General features: G+C 38.8%; 1 protein-coding gene across 2 annotated transcripts; it reads left to right on the forward strand.

Moving 5' to 3' along the window:
* Positions 1 to 238: 238 nt before the first annotated feature.
* On the forward strand, positions 239 to 17,931 carry Bbs5 (Bardet-Biedl syndrome 5). Of its 2 annotated transcripts, XM_087200035.1 has the most exons (13): positions 239 to 588; positions 2,961 to 3,043; positions 4,403 to 4,492; positions 5,174 to 5,239; positions 5,941 to 5,990; positions 6,131 to 6,258; positions 9,142 to 9,277; positions 10,869 to 10,964; positions 11,900 to 11,962; positions 14,200 to 14,334; positions 15,647 to 15,730; positions 16,716 to 16,739; positions 16,890 to 17,579. In XM_087200035.1, the coding sequence occupies exons 3-13, from the start codon at positions 4,414 to 4,416 to the stop codon at positions 16,989 to 16,991; spliced, it is 963 nt and encodes a 320-aa protein (XP_087056161.1). In that variant the 5' UTR covers positions 239 to 588; positions 2,961 to 3,043; positions 4,403 to 4,413; the 3' UTR covers positions 16,992 to 17,579. The 2 variants fall into 2 exon arrangements, with proteins under 2 accessions (XP_087056161.1, XP_004857681.1); XM_004857624.4 differs by lacking the exon at positions 4,403 to 4,492 and having other exon boundaries at positions 436 to 588; positions 16,890 to 17,931.
* Positions 17,932 to 18,089: the final 158 nt, after the last annotated feature.

Consider the following 18,089-nt stretch of genomic DNA (forward strand, 5'->3'; position numbering starts at 1 on the left):
TAGATAGATCAGGCGCCTATCCTTAGTTTGCTCACAGCAGAGAGACAAAAAGATCAGAGCTGACGTTCGAGCTGAAATTTAAGTGACAAGGGGCCTGCCATGAGCTCTGTGAGGGAATAGCCTTCCCGAGGCAGAAAGCACGTCCTCCAAAGACTGAGCCTGGCTGGCTGGAGAGTGGCCAGGAGGGGCGGGCAGGATGAGATAGGGTGGGGCTCCCCTAAGGAATTCGGAGATTTAAATCTAAATTTCTTGGCAGTGCAGAGAAATAGCCAAAGGAGTGGAATGGCTAAAGAATGTTTGTTTGAAGGTGAGAAAGGGCGCCTAGAGGTCAACCAGCCTGCCCGCCTCCCTCCAAAAATCGGCTTATTGACGCGAACTGGCACGGAAAGAGCGCACGCTGCCTCGCGAAATCTTGGGTCTCGGCGCCCGCCGTAGTCGTCGTGAGAGAAGCTCTCGTTGCCTTGGAGCCGGCGAGACGCCGCCGGGCCTCCAATGCTGTGAAAAGACCCGGCCGGGGGCTTTGGTCACCATGTCCGTGCTGGACGTGCTTTGGGAGGACCGGGACGTCCGCTTCGACGTCTCCTCGCAGTGAGTCTCCGAGATTCCCTCGGGCCTACCGCCTATAGAGGGCGACTCGGCGCCACTCCGGCCCAGGGCCTGGCGAGGGTGTACGGCGGTTTGCGCCGGGCGGCGCCGCGGAGACCCAGACTGCCTGGGCCGCTGCGGCCCTCGGGGGAGGTGCCACTGTAGAAACACGGCCCGATTACGTTTCGGCCCGGTGCGATCTGCGGCCCCGGCCCAGACTGGGACCTTTCAGGAATGTGACCCACACCTTGCCCGGGACCACTAGGGCTTGGGCGTCCACTGAGCCCAACCAAGCTTGGGATTTCAGTTTCGCGTGGTGCAAGGGTCTTGAGCAAGGACTCGGGAAACCGGGTTCTAAAACTAGGTCTGGAATAGCGACTCCCGTTGTGGGCCCTCGGACAAATGACTTGAACATTCTAAATTCGAGTTTTCTCCTTTATAAAACAAGGGGAGTAGACGTGAGGGTTCTTTGCCATTCCTAACCACTGGTGCAGTCCTGTAATCCCAGCATTCCCAGTGGCTGAGGAAGGAAGACCGCGAATTCGAGGCCAGCTTGAAACAGGGCGAGACCCAGACTCAAAAAAACCACGTCTTGCCGGGGATTTAGCTCAGTGGCGCCGCGCCTGCCTGGCAAGCTCAAGGTCCTGAGTTCGATCCCCAGTACAAAAAAATTTAAAAAAGAATGAAAAAAAAAAGTCTTAACCAAAAAACTTTGTATCTGTGGTTACTTTAATCTCATTCATCCGGATCACCAATCAAGGAGTCCTGTTTCAGAAACTACCTTCCCCAAAATCCAGGGGGTGGAAAACACTAAAGCTAAACTTGTTGGATTAATGGCCAAGAGCTTCTTAACCACTTCTCACTGGATGGCACCTCTTTAGATGGAAAAATGAGATGTTGGTACACTTCTCAGGCTTTATTGTGATTGGATTCCTAAGACTAACATAGTGTTCGGTCCTTTAGGAGGTTGGAAGGAATTATTACACACAACCTATGTATGACCTTTTTCTTTCATTCTTGGAGGACTCAATCCAAACGAGTGTCCATTTCATGAGCATTTTCAATTAAGCATTTATCAAATGGTTCCTTTTCCTGGTTACTGTGCTGGTTATTCTCATACACTCTCACCTCTTCTATCCAAGAGGTACACATAGACATCTATAATAAATGTAGTTAACCATTGTGAAAAATATGAAAAAAAAAGAAAACTAGGGATGATGGGAGAACAGTTCATTATGCCCTGGAACAGCCTCACAGAAGAAATGATGTATGAATTGCACCCATCAATTAGCAGGGCTTTGTCTGTTCAGATAGGAACAAGTATTCCAGAAGAGAATAAAAAATAGAAGCGATGTCTTGGAGGTATAAATATCATTGATGGTGGATAGGGTCTGCCTCAGGAAGAGGTTGGAGGTACAATAAAAAGGTAGGTTAGCCAGATTGTGAAATGTTCAGCTGAGGATTCTGGACTTCAGCTTCTAGGCTGTTGGATGACATGGAAAGCTTTAAATCAGGGAAATGATGTGATCATATCACTATTCTCAATAGCTACTTAAGTTGGCTGTGTGGCAAACTTATTAGAATGCTCTCCTTGTAGTCTACTAGTTTGTTTTCTCAGGATTTCTGGTTTATTTGTGTTTTGACACTGCAGAATTCTACTAGTCAGCAAGCTCTTCTTGTATCTAATTATGTGCTAAGGCCTGAAGATGTTTTGCAATCAACTCTTCTTAGCCATTCCTTCCATAGGTACCTGATGTCCTTTTCTCTACTTAAAAACCTCTGGGAACTCTTCACTGTCCACAGAACTGGGGCCATACTGGTCAGACTGCCATTCAGGGTTCTCTATTATCTGGTTTCTCCTTAGTTACCCAATTGTGTTTCTCTGTTTCTTGTCCTCTCTTTAATCAGGGACTCACCTGTCTTTCCCTTGCAGTTCTCCAAATGCTACCCTTTCCTCCCAGTTCTGCTTAGTCTTTTTTAAAATTAATTTTATTGGTACATTTTAGGCATACACTGTAATGGCATTCATCATTGGAAATTTGTACCTTTACATAATATATCTTGGTAGTTCTGCTTACTCTTTTTTTTTTTTTTTTTTTGGTACAGGGAATCGAACTTGGGACCTTGAGCTTGCAAGGCAGGCCGCAGCACCACTGAGCTAAATCCCTGGCCCAGTTCTACTTACTCTTAAGTGGCACTGGTCACTGCATCCCCACTGATAGCCAGGTCTTTGAGGTTCTTCACAGACCTCACTTTAAAATTTGGGACTATGTCATTTATATTGTGAGCTATTTTGATACAGTGTCTCTACTCTCCCTAAAGAAATTGTAAGATGTTGTTGTAATTATAACATTAAAAATTTATATTTACTTTAGACAAATGAAAACAAGACCTGGTGAAGTCCTTATTGATTGTTTAGATTCAATTGAAGACACCAAAGGAAATAATGGGGATAGGGGTGAGTATATTTTATAATATATTTTATATTCTGGTTTAATTTACAAATGTTGATTTGTGTTAGCTGGAGAGTATATGAAAGAGCATCATATATATATGTAATCATGATAATCCCTGCACTCAGGAGGCTGAGGCAGGAGGCAAATTTGAGGCCAGCTTGGGCTACATAGTGAGTTCAGGGCCAGCCTAGACTATGTAATGAGACCTGTCTCAAAACAACAACAACAAAATGTATATGGGAATAGAAGAGTTGAGTCCATAGAATTTTCTGAGACTTAAGTAGAAAAAAGGGCAGACATAGATATTAAGCCTGCAGCCAAGGAACACAAGTTCTCCCTCAGCATCAGTCCTGGTTCTCACATCAGCTTTATTCCAGTAACTGTTCAGACTTCAGGAGCCCTATATGCATGGGTGTGGGAGAGCTCTGACCCCAGAAGGGTATGGAGTAGTGAGTGTAAGTAGGTCATAGCTGTGTACCTGGAGCCATGGTGCTTTTTAAAGAAATCCAGGGCTAATACCCAAGCACCTAAGATGGAAACCTCCAGGTGGACATGTGGAAATAAATTTAGTGCCTCATTGTGAAGTCTGTTTGTAGGTTGAAGACTGGAGAATCTAGCATCTTCTCTGTCACTGAGAGCAGTCATGGCTGCACCCCAAGTCCCTCCCAAACCAGATAATCTCAGGGTAGACTCTGAAGTCCAGCTGCATACAGCAGCTGCCCATAGAGCCAGTAACCAGCAATCAGCAGGTCTCCAGAGTGTCATTACTCTTCCTCAGGGGAAAAAGCAGGAGAGGAGCTTAGTGATTCCTAGAAGTTTCATAGGTGAAGAGGCTTAGGAAGGAGGGACACAGACTCTACTAGAAAGTAGAATTGGAGAAAAAACCCTCATTAAGATGGGGAGGGAACTGGAACCTTAGGGTAGAAGGTGTTCACTGCACCTTTAGGGTGCTGCTTGCTGGCCAGGCCTTGCTGCTGGTCAGTGGTTGGCTCATACGTGAGCAGTACGGCCTGCTGAGCCTTCTTCATGAGAGGAAGCCACCATCACTGCCATTGGCGGGCACATCCTGTCGCTATCGAGGGCCCATCTTAAAACAGTGCTTACATCACTTTGCTGAAGCGTTCCAGTGACTCCAGGCCCCAGTGAGGAGGAAGCATCTAGCAGTGAATAAAATGTTTTGGTTTGTGCCTTTGAGGGTGGAATAATAATTCCACTGTCATAATAGTGTATCTTGCTGAAATATGAATTAACTTGAGGAAGCCAAGAGAAAATGTGGTTGTTCTCATATAGGTTGACGTGACAGCCCAACCTCCAGGACAAACAAAAACTATGGGTAATGGAACATTTGTTTAATTCATCAGGGACTCATTGAATGCAGAATCCTGTACCTTTACCAGCACTTTGGAGTAGGAAAGACAAAAGGCCTCCCTGGTCAGAAATCTCCATCACAGGTGCCTGAAATCCTACTTGGAATACAAATAACTCCTTGTATGTGCACTGATCCCAGAAACCTTTGTTTAACTGAAATTTCACTGAAGTGTGCAGAGCTTCTGGTTGATAAGAAGATAGAAAAGGAAAGGGAAATCCTATTCCGTTCACAATAGAACTGTGTGAATACGCGTTTACATGAGAACTGCTAGGAAGGTACTTGTACAGCAGCATGAATGTGCACATGAGAGTTCTTTGAGAAGTCTTATTTCAGTGAATGGCTTTGTAATTTTACCATCCCATACTGAGTTGTACACATATGACCTGCTGGGACCCCTGAACATTTTCTAACATGACAAAAAACTAGTAACAAAGTGGGGCTCAGGAGGCTGAGGCAGGAGGGTTGAGAGTTGGAGGCCAGCCTGGGTTACATAATGAGTTCAAGGCCAGGCCAACCTGGACTACATAGCCAGACCCTATCTCAGGAAAAAAAAAAAAAGCTCACAATTCTTCCCTTGGTCATTCTAAGTCAAACCAAGCTCTTGGCAGTGAATACTTGAATACCTTCTCAGATTTTTACAATCTTACCCTAGAAAAGATTTGTGTAAAAAACATCAGTTTTGATATTGGGCCAGAGTTCCACGTTCACCTGAAAAAGTAGGTCCTTAATTAAGCTAATCAATTTTTTATTTATTTGTTTTTAGGTAGACTTTTAGTAACTAATTTAAGAATTATCTGGCATTCGTTGGCATTACCCAGAGTCAATCTTTGTAAGTATCCTTGTTAGATAAAATTCTAAGGAAAAAAATCCTTTGTCAAGGAACTTGGATGATAGCTTTTGATACAAAAAAAGAAAAAAGTTATACCACGAAATACGTGGAAATTTGAAATTCACCAAAACTTCAGAAATCTTGGGCTAACGACAGACTGCTTTGTAATGCAAAAGAAATAGTCCATTCTTATTTTTCAGTCTGTAATTGTGTCTTGGACATAGATAAGATCAGGGATTTTACACTATATATTTTTTGTCTTTGTTTTTGCTTATCTTTGACAATTTGCTTTAATGTGTTTCAAGAAATCCCAAGGAAGGGAGATCTAAGCTCTAATAAAAGTAAAGTCTTTCATTGTATTAGATTTGGCTTGTTTTTTAAAACTATCTAGATTATTCAGCTGGAATTTTTCTTTTGATATAGTGGTGTTAATATTTTCAATAAATACTGCTGTGTAGGTTGTAGAAAACTGTATTTCATTCCTCCTGTATTATGAATGTTTTGTTTGTTCAAAGAGACAGAATTGAATATTTCTTTTAATTATTTAACTAAAATGTGTACTTCTAACAATTTTTAGAAGTTATTTTTCTATTTGCGTTTAATTTTTTAAAATGTTAAAAGTTTTGTATATATGTTTTTGTACAGTGCTTTTCTCTGTTTACTGTATCATATTCCTTAAATTCTTTGGTTTTGAATTTTAGCTATTGGTTACAACTGCATATTGAATATTGCAACAAGGACTGCTAATTCTGTAAGTCTGAAAAATCTTACTGAGATGTATATATATATTTATATAGTGAGACATTAAATATTTGAAATTAATATTTGTTTTTACTTTAAATGAGAAATTACTCTTCAAATCTAAACTTTAAAATAAATTTGTCCTTACAGAAATTACGAGGCCAAACTGAAGCTCTTTATATACTAACAAAATGTAACAATACTCGCTTTGAATTTATATTTACCAATTTGGTTTCCGGAAGTCCTAGGCTTTTTACTTCTGTGATTGCAGTACACAGGTATAGTAATACTTTATAGAATATTTTAAGGTAATTCTGTGATAAAAAGATTTAGTGAATACAGGTTAGAAGTATAATGAGCTTTATAGGAATTTATAAAATATGTAAGAATACTGAAGATTAAGTAAGCTACCAAGGTAGGTAGAATGAAATAGAGAATTGACATTCAGTGTCAGTAAGTTGAGTAATTCAGCTAATAAAATAAGATCATTTTTATAACAAATAAATATATTTGGGTGTTTTTCCTAAAGAGGTTTTTGCTTTGTTGTCTGTTGAATTCATTTCTTTTTCATCCCTCACCTCTTTTTTAAAAAACCAGCTGTATATGCTATGGTTTTTGTTTTTGTTTTTGTTTTTCCATTTATCTTCACATTTTATTTTCACTCCCTTGGCTGGAGAATGGATGCTATGGTTTTTTTTTTAAAGCTGGGCTAAGAGGACAAAGTGTATAATTGTTTAATTTATATTTCTTTTATCACTAGTAATGTTGACATTTTTCATATATTTTATATATTTTCAGCTATTTACAATTTTGTATGGTAAATTTCTTAATTATACTATTATCTGTCATATATGTTGCAAGTATCTCTTAGTTTCCTAGTTTGCTTTTTAATTTTGTTGAATTACTTATATAAATAGTTGTGTTTTGTTTTTCAGTGGTGGGGATTAAAATCAGGAAGCACTGAGCTACATCTCTAGACCCTTTTTAAAACAAATTTTTTATTTTTGGTACTGGGGATCAAACTTGGGACCTTCCACTTGCGAGGAAGGCAGTGGAACCACTGAGCTAAATCCCCGGCCCCCCAATTTTTTTTTGAGATGGGCTTTCACTAGGTTACCCAGGCTGCCTTGCCATTTGTGATCTTCCTGCCTCAGCTTCCCAAGTAGCTGGGATTTCAGCTCCGTACCATGACACCTAACATAATGGTTTACTGTCCGTCTGTCTGTCTTTTTGAGACAGGGTCTCGCTATGTAGTCCAGTCTGGCCTTGAACTCGTGGTGATGATCCTCCTGCCTCAGCCTCCTTAGTGCTGGGACTACAGGCATGTGCCACCACACTTGCTTTACTTTTTTACTGAGGTATAATTCATATGACATAAAATTTCACCTAACATAAAGTTTACCATCTTGGGGTATGCAGTTCGTAGCCTAATATATTCACAAGGTCCTACATCTCAGCATTATCCTATCAGAATGCTGATAGGATATCCTGACAGAATGCTTCTGTCACCCCTCAAAGAAACCCCGTACCTCTGGCATTGTTCACATTCCCTCTCCCCACAGTCGGGCACCCATGAACTTATTTTCTTGACAACCATGAGCTTATTTTCTGTCTCTTAAGGATTGGCCTATCCTGGACATTTCCTGTAAATGGATCCACACAGTATGTGGCCAAAGTGTTTGACTCCTTTTACTGACATGTTTTCAGGGTCTGTTCATGTTGCAGCATGTGTTGGTGGCATTGCATTCTTTTTCATAGCTGCCTAATGTTCCCTGATATCCACATTTCATTTGTCTGTTCATCAGTTGAGGGACATTTGGGTTGTGTCCATTTTTTACCTATTTGACTACTATTGCTGTGAACATCTGTGTACAAGGTTTTGTGTAAACATATTTTTTCAGTTTTCTTGGTCATATACCTAAATCTTGGTTCTTTGTTTCACTTGGAAGTATTATGAAATGAAAAGCTTTAAATGACATATGAAAGGAGCACGAAAGCTGCTTTTTTTTTAGTAGTATAAAAATACATTTGCCCCCACATAACTAGCAGCATAAATCATGTGCACATTTTCCATTGGTTAAATATTAATGATAACAGCACTGAAGAAAATTAAGATTTATAAGCAGAACAATCAAATCCTACTCTCTCACGAGTAACGTATTAGAGTACTAGTTAAAGTAACACTCAGAAGTTTAAGAAGACATAAATATAAGTGGATTATAAAGTTATTAAAGCTGAGAAAGCTCTTTCATTTTGTTTTGTTTTTTTGTTGTTGTTGTTGTTTTTGGGATTGAACTCACTCGGGACCTTGTGCTTGCGGGGCAGGCGGCGGAACCACTGAGCTAAATCCCTGGTCCTCTTTCGTTTTGTTGAGTGAATAAATTAGCCTGTTTTCTTGTAGTATAAAATTAGAATTAACAGTCAGGAATGGTGGTGCACACCTGTTATCCTAGCATTCAGGAGGCTGAGGCATGCACGGTCAAGGCCAGCCTGAATTGCAGTGAGACTCTTGTCTCAAAAAGCAAAAAAAAAGGGGGGGAGTTGAGGAGATTTAACTAATCAGAAGTTAATCAGATTTTTTTTCTGTGTGATTTGTCAATAGAGAGACATGGGAAGAGAATAAAATAATAGAGATTTTATTCTTGCTCCCTCTTTTCCTGTCCCTACCTCTACCTCCTCCCTTACCCCTTAGAATCCATTTTTGAATTGGTGTAGTTTCATTCTGCTTTTCTGTCTGTAAGTACAGGTTACAGAGAGAAAAGGAACTGAATTTCTGTTTGTGTCAAAAGAATCATGATACCTTTGGCTAAAATAGGGAGATAACTGGGCATGGTGGTGCATGCCTCTAGTCCTAGCACTTGGGAGGCTGAGGCAGGAGGATCACCATGAGCTCAAGGCCAGCCTGAACTACATAGCAAGACCCTGCCTCAAAAAAAAAGCAAAAAACAAAACAAAAATAAAATAAAGTATAAATACTACACTAACATGACAAAGGCTACCAAAAATGTATAATCACCAAACCTCATTGCAAAGTAATTTTTAACTTACCATAATAATTGAACGATAAATACTAATGACTGTATATTTAGTAGGTAAGTAAATATTAGCTAAGGAAGCCACATTTTAGGTTTGGATGATCTTTTGTTTGTTCTTCTTTGTAGAGCGTATGAAACTTCTAAGATGTATCGTGAAGTTAAATTGAGAAGTGCACTGATTCAAAACAAGCAGTTAAGATTATTACCACAAGAACATGTGTATGATAAAATCAGTGGAGTGTGGAATTTATCCAGTGATCAGGTACTGCGCTAAGGGCTAATGAACCTTTTGCTGCTGTATTTTGGTAATCACTTTTTTCATTTTTCCATTCATCATGTTTTTGTGTTCATTCAACCCTTTAATTATTAAAATAGCATTGTAGCTTGTGGTATGAAACAGTATTCTTTTTGAGACAGGATCTTGCTATGTATTTCAGGCTAGCCAGAACTCATTATGTAGCCCAGGCTGGCCTTGAACTCACAGCAGTCCTCCTGCCTCAGCCTCCTGAGTGCTAGGATTACAGGCGTGTACCACTAAGCCCAGCTTGCCATTGTAATGTGAAACCAGCTACAGATGATCTGCGTTCCAGTGAGGACACCAAAATGTAAATTTTGTACAATACTCATGCCTCAGAAATATTCCTCTCTTGACTTTTTTATAATCTAAAAATATAAAAAGTATTCTTATCTTGTGGGCCACATAAAAAGTGGCACCAGACCACAGGCTGCAATTTCCCAGGCCCTGCTCCAGGTGATAGCTTAGCTATCACTTTCTGAAAGCTCCCCTTTGTGCATTCCTTACACAACTGGTACTTCACACTGCATTCCACGTTACTACTGTAAATTACATGGCTTGTCTGTATCCCCCACATAGATGGCCAGCCTTATAAATGCGGTAGGTTACTCCATTCATGGTTAGGTCCTTACCGCCTGGCATAATCCCTGGGATTTTTTATTAGCTAAGGAGATGTTCCAGGATTATGAGATAAGTAGTTTATTGAAAATAAGGATGTCATTGTCAAACTAACTTGAATTTATTGAAAAATAATAAAATATACAATACGTTCTCCCATTAGTGAGTCTTTAGGGGTTTTACAAGTTGTTTTTTTTCTAATTAAGAAGAAACAGCCAGGGGCCGGGGATTAGCTCAGTGGTTCCACTGCCTGCCTCTCAAGCGCAAGGTCCTGAGTTCGATCCCCAGTACCAAAAATAAAGAAGAAACAGCCACGTGTGGTAGTGCACACCTGTAATTCCAGCCCTTGGGAGGCTGAGGCAGGAGGATCGCCATGAGTTCAAGGCCAGTCTGAGCTACAAAGTGAGACCTTTTCTCAAAGAAAAGAAAAAAAAGAGGGAACAATGACGTAAAGAATTATTCCATATAAATTTAGACTTCGTATTGTTAATGGTGCATAGGCAGGGAATAATGGGGGCTAATTTTTTTGCATAACAATTCCTTATAAGAGACATGTATACTTACACATATTTTTGTTTATTTATAATTGAGGAAATAGATAATCTTTTCTGATATTTTAATCTTGGCCATCCCAAGAACAGAGCTGTTAGGGTTTGGGTTTGATTGTTAATTGTTTTATGCCCAACCTCAAAGTACAGAATAAGGAAAATTTCTGTGAATACTGGGGGGCGTAGAAGTAGAGAGTGATAAATGGTAGGGGCAAATAATTTTGGTGCCATACAGTGAATGGTGGAGTTGTTGACATTCCATAACACAGTACTTAGTTTTAGTATTGCTCTGCTTCTATGATAATCAAAATTATATTCTTTTGGTATTTAGGAAGTAAAGGATAGATATCCAAATAAATGATCACTGATTCATTTCTTACTCTGCTTTACAGGGAAATTTAGGAACTTTTTTTATTACGAATGTGAGAATTGTGTGGCATGCAAATATGAATGACAGTTTCAATGTCAGTATACCATACCTGCAAATTGTAAGTACATGCATTTTGGTGACCTTTTTGAAATATAGAATAATTTTTGTTTTGCTTTGTTTTTTGAGACAGGGTCTTGTTATACATTCCAGGCTGGCCTTGAACTCATGGTCCTCTTCCTGGTTCAGCCTCCCAACTGCTGGGATTACAGGCATGCACCTCCATACCCGGCTGGCCAAGCCTGTATTTTGCTAAATGTTTTTATTTCTAGTTTATTTTAGGTCTTTCATTCATCTGCCAAATATTGAGCACCTACTCTGTGCTAGGTAGTAGAGATAGAATTATGAAAATCATGAACCAATACATAGTTCCTACCATCAAAGACATCTCAGTCTGCTGGAGGAAACTTATTAAAACAGAAAACCATAGAACTAGATCAGAAAATGATTTCCGGTCACCTAAAGAAATATGAGAAGTTGTAATCACTGTGGGGAAGATATCCGAGTCCACATAGGTATTTGATAAGCTGTGTTTGTATTGTTCATTGCGATTTTATATTGCATCAACATATATTGCTCGCCTAACCTGGCCTCTGTTATTCTGAATAATTCCTGAGTAGTAAACAGCTTGGTGCTTTCTGTTCTTCAAATAGAAACTATTTTCTATTTAAGAATCCAGTTGCCAAGTGTGGCCTCTGGGATAATTCAGCCTGGCCCGAATGGCTTGCAACTTGATCCGTGACAGTTTGTCACTGCAGAGGTCAGGTTCAAACTTCAGCATGGCCCGCACACGCGCATTCTGTAAACTCCCTGCCACTTGTGTGAGCAGCCTGTGTCCTCCACCATGCCATCTCCACAGCACCTTAAAGGAAACGGGGACTCAGTTCTTCGGACTGAAAAGTAGTTCCTATGTGAACATTTTAAAACTTGTATTAAAGACTCACTATATCAAATAATAAAAACATGCATTTTTTTTCCTTTCCATGTTACATCTAGCGTTCAATAAAGATTCGAGATTCAAAATTTGGTTTAGCTCTTGTCATAGAAAGCTCTCAGCAGGTAAGATATTTTACATTTCTATTGATCTTATATAGTTCTTTTGTTTGTTTGTTTGTTTTGGGGGGGTACCAGGGATCGAACTCAGGTGCTTGTGCCTACACAGCAGATGGCAAAAACCACTGAGATTTCCCGTCTAGATTTTTAAAATCCCTGGCCTAGATTTTTAAAACAATGTGACTATCCAGGGTTTTAGTTTTATTCATATAGTAACCAGTTTGCATCCAAGAAGAATGGTAGCTGTAATATGATGGATATGGAATGTTTTAGGTCCTATAGAGATTATCTCCATAGGAGGGATCCTGTGCGTTTTTTGTTGTATGGACATAATCACTGTTTATCATTATGTTCATCACTTATATTAATGACAGAATTGAAGCACTACGCTCCACACTTCACACATTTTCTCAGTGTAATAACTCTGGATAATACTATTTCCTCCTCATTTTACAGAGAAAGTGAGGCCCAGGGAAATTAGGAACTTTATCCATGGTCTCTCAGTTGCAGCAATACCTTGGTTCACTGATGGTTCTGTTTCTGAACAACTTGGTTCTCGAACATCATTAGGCAGAATTTTGCTTCTTTTCACAAACTTGGCACTGGGTGATGAACACAACCCCAGAATCCTGGAGCAAATTAAGTTCGTGAACTGAGGCACCACGTAGTAAGTCGTGGAGCCAGATTTTGATTCCAGGTCTAATTCACAAGACTTTGAAAACATAGATACATACAGAAACATAATAGACTGAGGTTTTATCTCTCACAGGTAACAGTAAGTATTCCACTTATCAAAGAGTTTTGTCCCTTCCAGGGAGGATGTTCAAGAGTCAGATTCATTCTTAAGTTCAAGAAAATGTATGTGTTTGTTTTTTTAAGCTTTATATTGTATATTTGTGTCAAAGGCATATAATATTTTGTCTCAAAAAACAAAAAAAGGGCCAGGGATTTAGCTCAGTGGCACCGCACCTGCCTTGCCCAAGGTCCTGAGTTCGATTCCCCATACCCCCAAAAAATCCAGCATTTAAAAAAACACTCCTAAATTCTCTTTTTTGTTTGTCTTTTTGAGATAAGGTCTCACAATGTAGTTCAGGCTGACTTGAACTCACTATGTAGCCCAAGCTGGCCTCAAACTCATGGCAACCCTCCTGCCTTGGCCTCCTGAGTGCTGGAGTTATAGACATCTGCCACCATGCCCAGCTAAATTCTAAATTTAAACATTAATATCTACTCCTTTCCCATGGCCTATGGCTGCTATTATTGAGTATTTACTATGTCCCAGGAACCATAACAAGTGTCACATATACATTATCTTATTTAATACAACTTGATAACCATTTTATGGTTAGAAAATTGAGGCTTAGAAAGGTTATGGAAAGTCAGTTTCCCAGAATCATACAACTAATAAATAGTTGTAGGATTAGAATTTGAACTCCAAAGTCTATGCTCTATTTTTTTTTTTGTACCAGGGATCGAACTCAGGACCTTGTGCTTCCAAGGCAGGCGCCATGCCACTGAGCTAAATCCCTGGCTCTATTAGTGTGCTACCTAATTTTTTAACACCCTTCTCCAACAACCTGTGGCAGTCAAATTTCTTTTCTGGGCTGGGTGTGGTGGCACACACCTATGATCCCAGCACTGGAGAGGCCGCAGCAGGAGGATTGCTATGATTTTGAGGCCAGCCTGGAAAAAAATTTTTTTTCTCTTCTAAGTCTTCAAGGAGGTAGCCTTGGATAAGTCATCTCTTTTCTTCATTTAATGTACAGTCTATTCTTTTTCAAGGCCCAGCTCAAAAGAAGCTTCATTCCCTTGGCCTTCACAGGCTACAGTGTGCTTTTTTTTTTTTTAGTACCGGGGATTGAACTTGGGCCCTTGTGCCTGCAAGGCGGGTGGCAGAACCCCTGAACTAAATCCCCGGCCCCTGTAGTGTGCTTTTTAAATGAAATAATGTGATGTCTGGTGCTGCTTCAGAATAACCTGGGGGGAGGGGGTCAGGTGAGAGAGCAGCTAAAGATGAAGCCAAGCTGGCCACACGTTGCTGCTGCTTGAAATTCCATAGTGACTACAGGAAGGCTCAGTGTCATCTTCTATTTTCATATGTGCCTGAAGGTTTTTGTAGCAAGGAATGTAGCTTTAAAAAATCAACTTAAATGTTTTACTGTAAGATAAGAGCAATAAGCGCTATAGTTTATCATGCACTATAAACACCATTCCTCAGGACTATTTTTTTGCTTTTCTTGTAGAGTGGAGGATATGTTCTTGGCTTTAAAATAGATCCCATGGAAAAACTACAGGAATCAGTTAAGGAAATCAATTCACTTCACAAAGTCTATTCTGCCAATCCTGTATTTGGAGTGGATTATGAAATGGAAGAAAAGGTAATTTGTTCAGTACTTGAAATACACTTTGCCAAATTGAGAGCTGCCTATAAATTCAGATATAAACACACTGTATACAATTTTACTTTAAACTATTTTGAAAATGATGAATATACAAGCCCATGGTGGCATGTGCCTGTAATCCCAGCACTGAGGAAGCTGAGGCAGGAGGATTGCAGTGAGTTCGAGGCCAGCCTGGGCAAAAGACCCTATCTCCAAAACGCCAAAAAGTAAATAAGTAAATACATGAAATGATGACTGTAGAGACTGCTGAAGTGACCGTGGCCTGACCACCTTTGCTGGGTGACCACTCCCTGGCTTCTGCTGGCTGCATTCCTCCTGCCCTGCTAGCTGAGTGGCCCATGCACCTGAGTCTCTGTGGCAGGGCTCCTGTCATGAGGACAGACTGAGTCTCTCACCTGCCAGCTCTTTTGCCTGCCTTGTGGTTTCAGGTTGCTCATGAGGCTTTGCATGCAGGTCAGGGTTTCCCTTTGGACCCTCACCAGCAGGCTGAAACTCGACTGGGATCCTGCCAGGTCTCTGTCTGCTCCTGGCACCCTTTCAACTTGTCTCACTTCTGAACACTCAAACACTGTCACATAGATGAGCATCCCAAGTAGTATAAGTTGAATTTATCATTTCAGGGTTTATCTTGGTTAATTTAATTAAGTAATTATCCAAGTCAGTAAGATACTCAAGGCCTTGAATGAGCATCTCAAACTCGGCATGCCAAGAAGTAGCCTCATTTTTCTCAGTGTTTTATACTCAAAACCTTGGAATTTTCTTGCATTTTTCCCATTATCTTATTTTAAACATTCATTTGATTATACCAGTCTCTTTCTTGTTCCTATCCTTTTCTCTCCATCTAAATGTCAATTATTGTTGTTTAGGGAATAATGTTATGGAACAAGCATAGTCCATGGAACCTGTTAATTTCAGTTTCACAATTTATGATCCTAGGCAAATCTGAACTTTAGCTTTCTCATAAAGTGGAGATAATGTATCTCACAGAGTTGTTTTTGGGAGGTTCTTTTAGTGTTGCGTTTTTTTGTTTTTGTTTTTTTTGAGGATTTTGGTTTTTGTTTTTTGAGACAGGTCTCACTATGTAGTTCAGGCTGGTCTTGAGCTCACTATGTAGCCCAAGCTGGCTTTGAAGTCACTGCAATCCTCCTGCCTCAGCCTCCCAGGTGCTGGGATTGTAGACCTGCACCACAATGCCCAGCTAGTATTTAAAGTTCTTACAGAATATTTTTCTAAAATAATTTGTTCAGTTAATAGTGTGTCATGTATTTTGACATCTGTTGATTTTTAGCCACAGCCCCTTGAAGCTCTGACAGTCGAACAAATCCAAGATGATGTAGAAATAGACTCTGACGATCACACAGATGCTTTTGTGGTGAGTGTCACAAAGGAGACATTAAATTTCTTACAATTTGTGTCTGAGTCATGTTTAATTAAAAAATGATGTGTACGGCCGGGGATTTAGCTCAGTGGTTCCACCGCCTGCCTTGCAAGTGCAAGGACCCAAGTTCGATCCCTGGTACCAAAAAAAAAAAAATGATGTCTAAAACACTGTAAAACTTGAGCCTTTTGACATGACTTTAATAAGAGTAATTTTTTTTTAGTGAAGGAATTCCTTTTGTGACAATACTTAATTGCCAAGCTAGGAAATAGTTTGAAAACAATCATTCAGAGATTTTTTTTCCTATGCTTTAAAATAATAGAACATGTTTAAATGTTATAGTTAATTAAATTAATTTAAAATCTACACATTCCATAATTTTATGAGGACTTCCGTTAATTTATAAATAATATTATTTTTAGAAGGATATATATTTGAACAATAAAGTTTTCTGTTTCCAAATTGGTATTATTTAATTAATAGCAGATATAATTATAATGGTTTCTCCACTCTATGGTCCATGAATGAACCAGAATACCCATCCCTGGGAACAGTTTCCAACAAAAGTGTGAAATTAGCATAAAATATTAATTATAAACTATTGCTCCCTCCAACTGTATGCATTGCTGACACATTCATTGCTTTTTGTCTTGTGAGCATCATCTTCTAAAAGTAGAGAAATTTCATAGTTTCTAAGTCATCCTCTTCATCTTTCAGGTTAACAACGCTAATTACACATTAGTCACAAAACTTGTTTGTGTAGAACTTAAAGAATAATGCTTGTAGACAGTAGGACTGATGGACAGAGAAATAAGTTTTGCTGTCAGAATGGTAGAGTTGAGTGAGAAAACCATTCCACAGAGTAGCAACGTGAGATGCATTTAGTAACAAAATCATTCTGCAAATCAATTACTGGTTCCTAAGCACATTGCTCTATATGAAGTCAGCTATATGAAATACAATTTTCTTTTTCTTACAGGCTTATTTTGCTGATGGCAATAAGGTAAGCACATTTTGCATGGAGTATACTTTTTTTAAGTTTCTACATTCTTACAGTCAGCATCCACAAACTCATGTGAAACCTATTTTTTGTTTTTTCCTTCTTCCTTGCCCACCTTCTCGGTTCCATCTCATCCTCTCATCTCCCCAAAAGCAACAAGATCGTGAACCTGTGTTTTCAGAAGAACTGGGGCTTGCAATAGAGAAATTGAAGGATGGATTCACACTCCAGGGACTTTGGGAAGTGATGAGTTGATCTTGGGTTGAACTGGATTTCAGTTTAGAGCTATCTCGAGAGGAAAGATGCTAGTCACCTGCCGTAAGGCATGGGATAGTTTTTATATTTACAGCTTTTATATTTACAGCTTTTATGAGATTTTTTTTAATGACTGAAGAAAAATTCATTTTTAAAACTGCGTATTTTTTAAAAATTATATTTAAAATAGTAATTGAAATGTATCTAGTTTGTAAATGTTTATTCTTTACCTAAAAGTTGTAAAGCATTAGTTTTCAGATTATTAAATGACTGTAAGATGTTGAGCTTAATAAAGAATTTATGCACCACCATTTAATGTTTTCAAAGTATTATTTAAAATAAGTCTTCTTATGGAATAAGTAAATTATAAAAATCTAAATTATAAAAATCTGACTTGAATACATTATGACATATCTTCAAATGTAAGCCAACTCTTAATACAAGTGACAGTATTTAAATGTGTCATTTTTAGGGGATCATTTTTATAAAAATTATAACTATGGTATGTATCAATCCCTCTAATGTTTTGGATGCTAGTTTGTAAATAACTTCAATGTAATTTTGGCAAGAATACACTTCTTCTGTAAAGAAATATAGTTTTGTTCCTTTCTTGGTTTTCTCCTTGTTTGTATTTAATGAAACTTCTTTGAAGTTTTCAAAAACTAATATATTATTTTTCTGATTTCTTAAGTAGTTAAAATTTGATGACTTCTGGTATCATTCCATATTTTTGGCTAGTGCTTAAGTGTCAGAAGTATTGTACAGAATCTTTGTCAAATAACTGAAATTAGCAAAGGGAGCCATCTTTCTCTAGTGACAAAAGAATATGAATAAACTCATTTTAAAAATACATAACCGTATGTACAACCATACACACCATACAACCTTCTGCTAATCTGTTTATTAAAAAAATCAATGAACAAAAGCAAAACTGGGTTTCCTCATTTAAATGGTAAAGGATTTCTATATTTTAAAGAGATAGAGTTATAATAACCCATATTAGAGGGTCACAAATAAAATAGTGCCATAAATATTCTTCACTGATTTTCAAGCAAGAGACTTCATAAAATTGCCAGCTAGTAAGGAATAATCTCAAAT

Source organism: Heterocephalus glaber, unplaced genomic scaffold (assembly GCF_053883595.1).
Source record: "Heterocephalus glaber isolate CG9 unplaced genomic scaffold, H.glaber_assembly_v1.0 deba00000347, whole genome shotgun sequence".
Taxonomy (NCBI): domain Eukaryota; kingdom Metazoa; phylum Chordata; class Mammalia; order Rodentia; family Bathyergidae; genus Heterocephalus; species Heterocephalus glaber.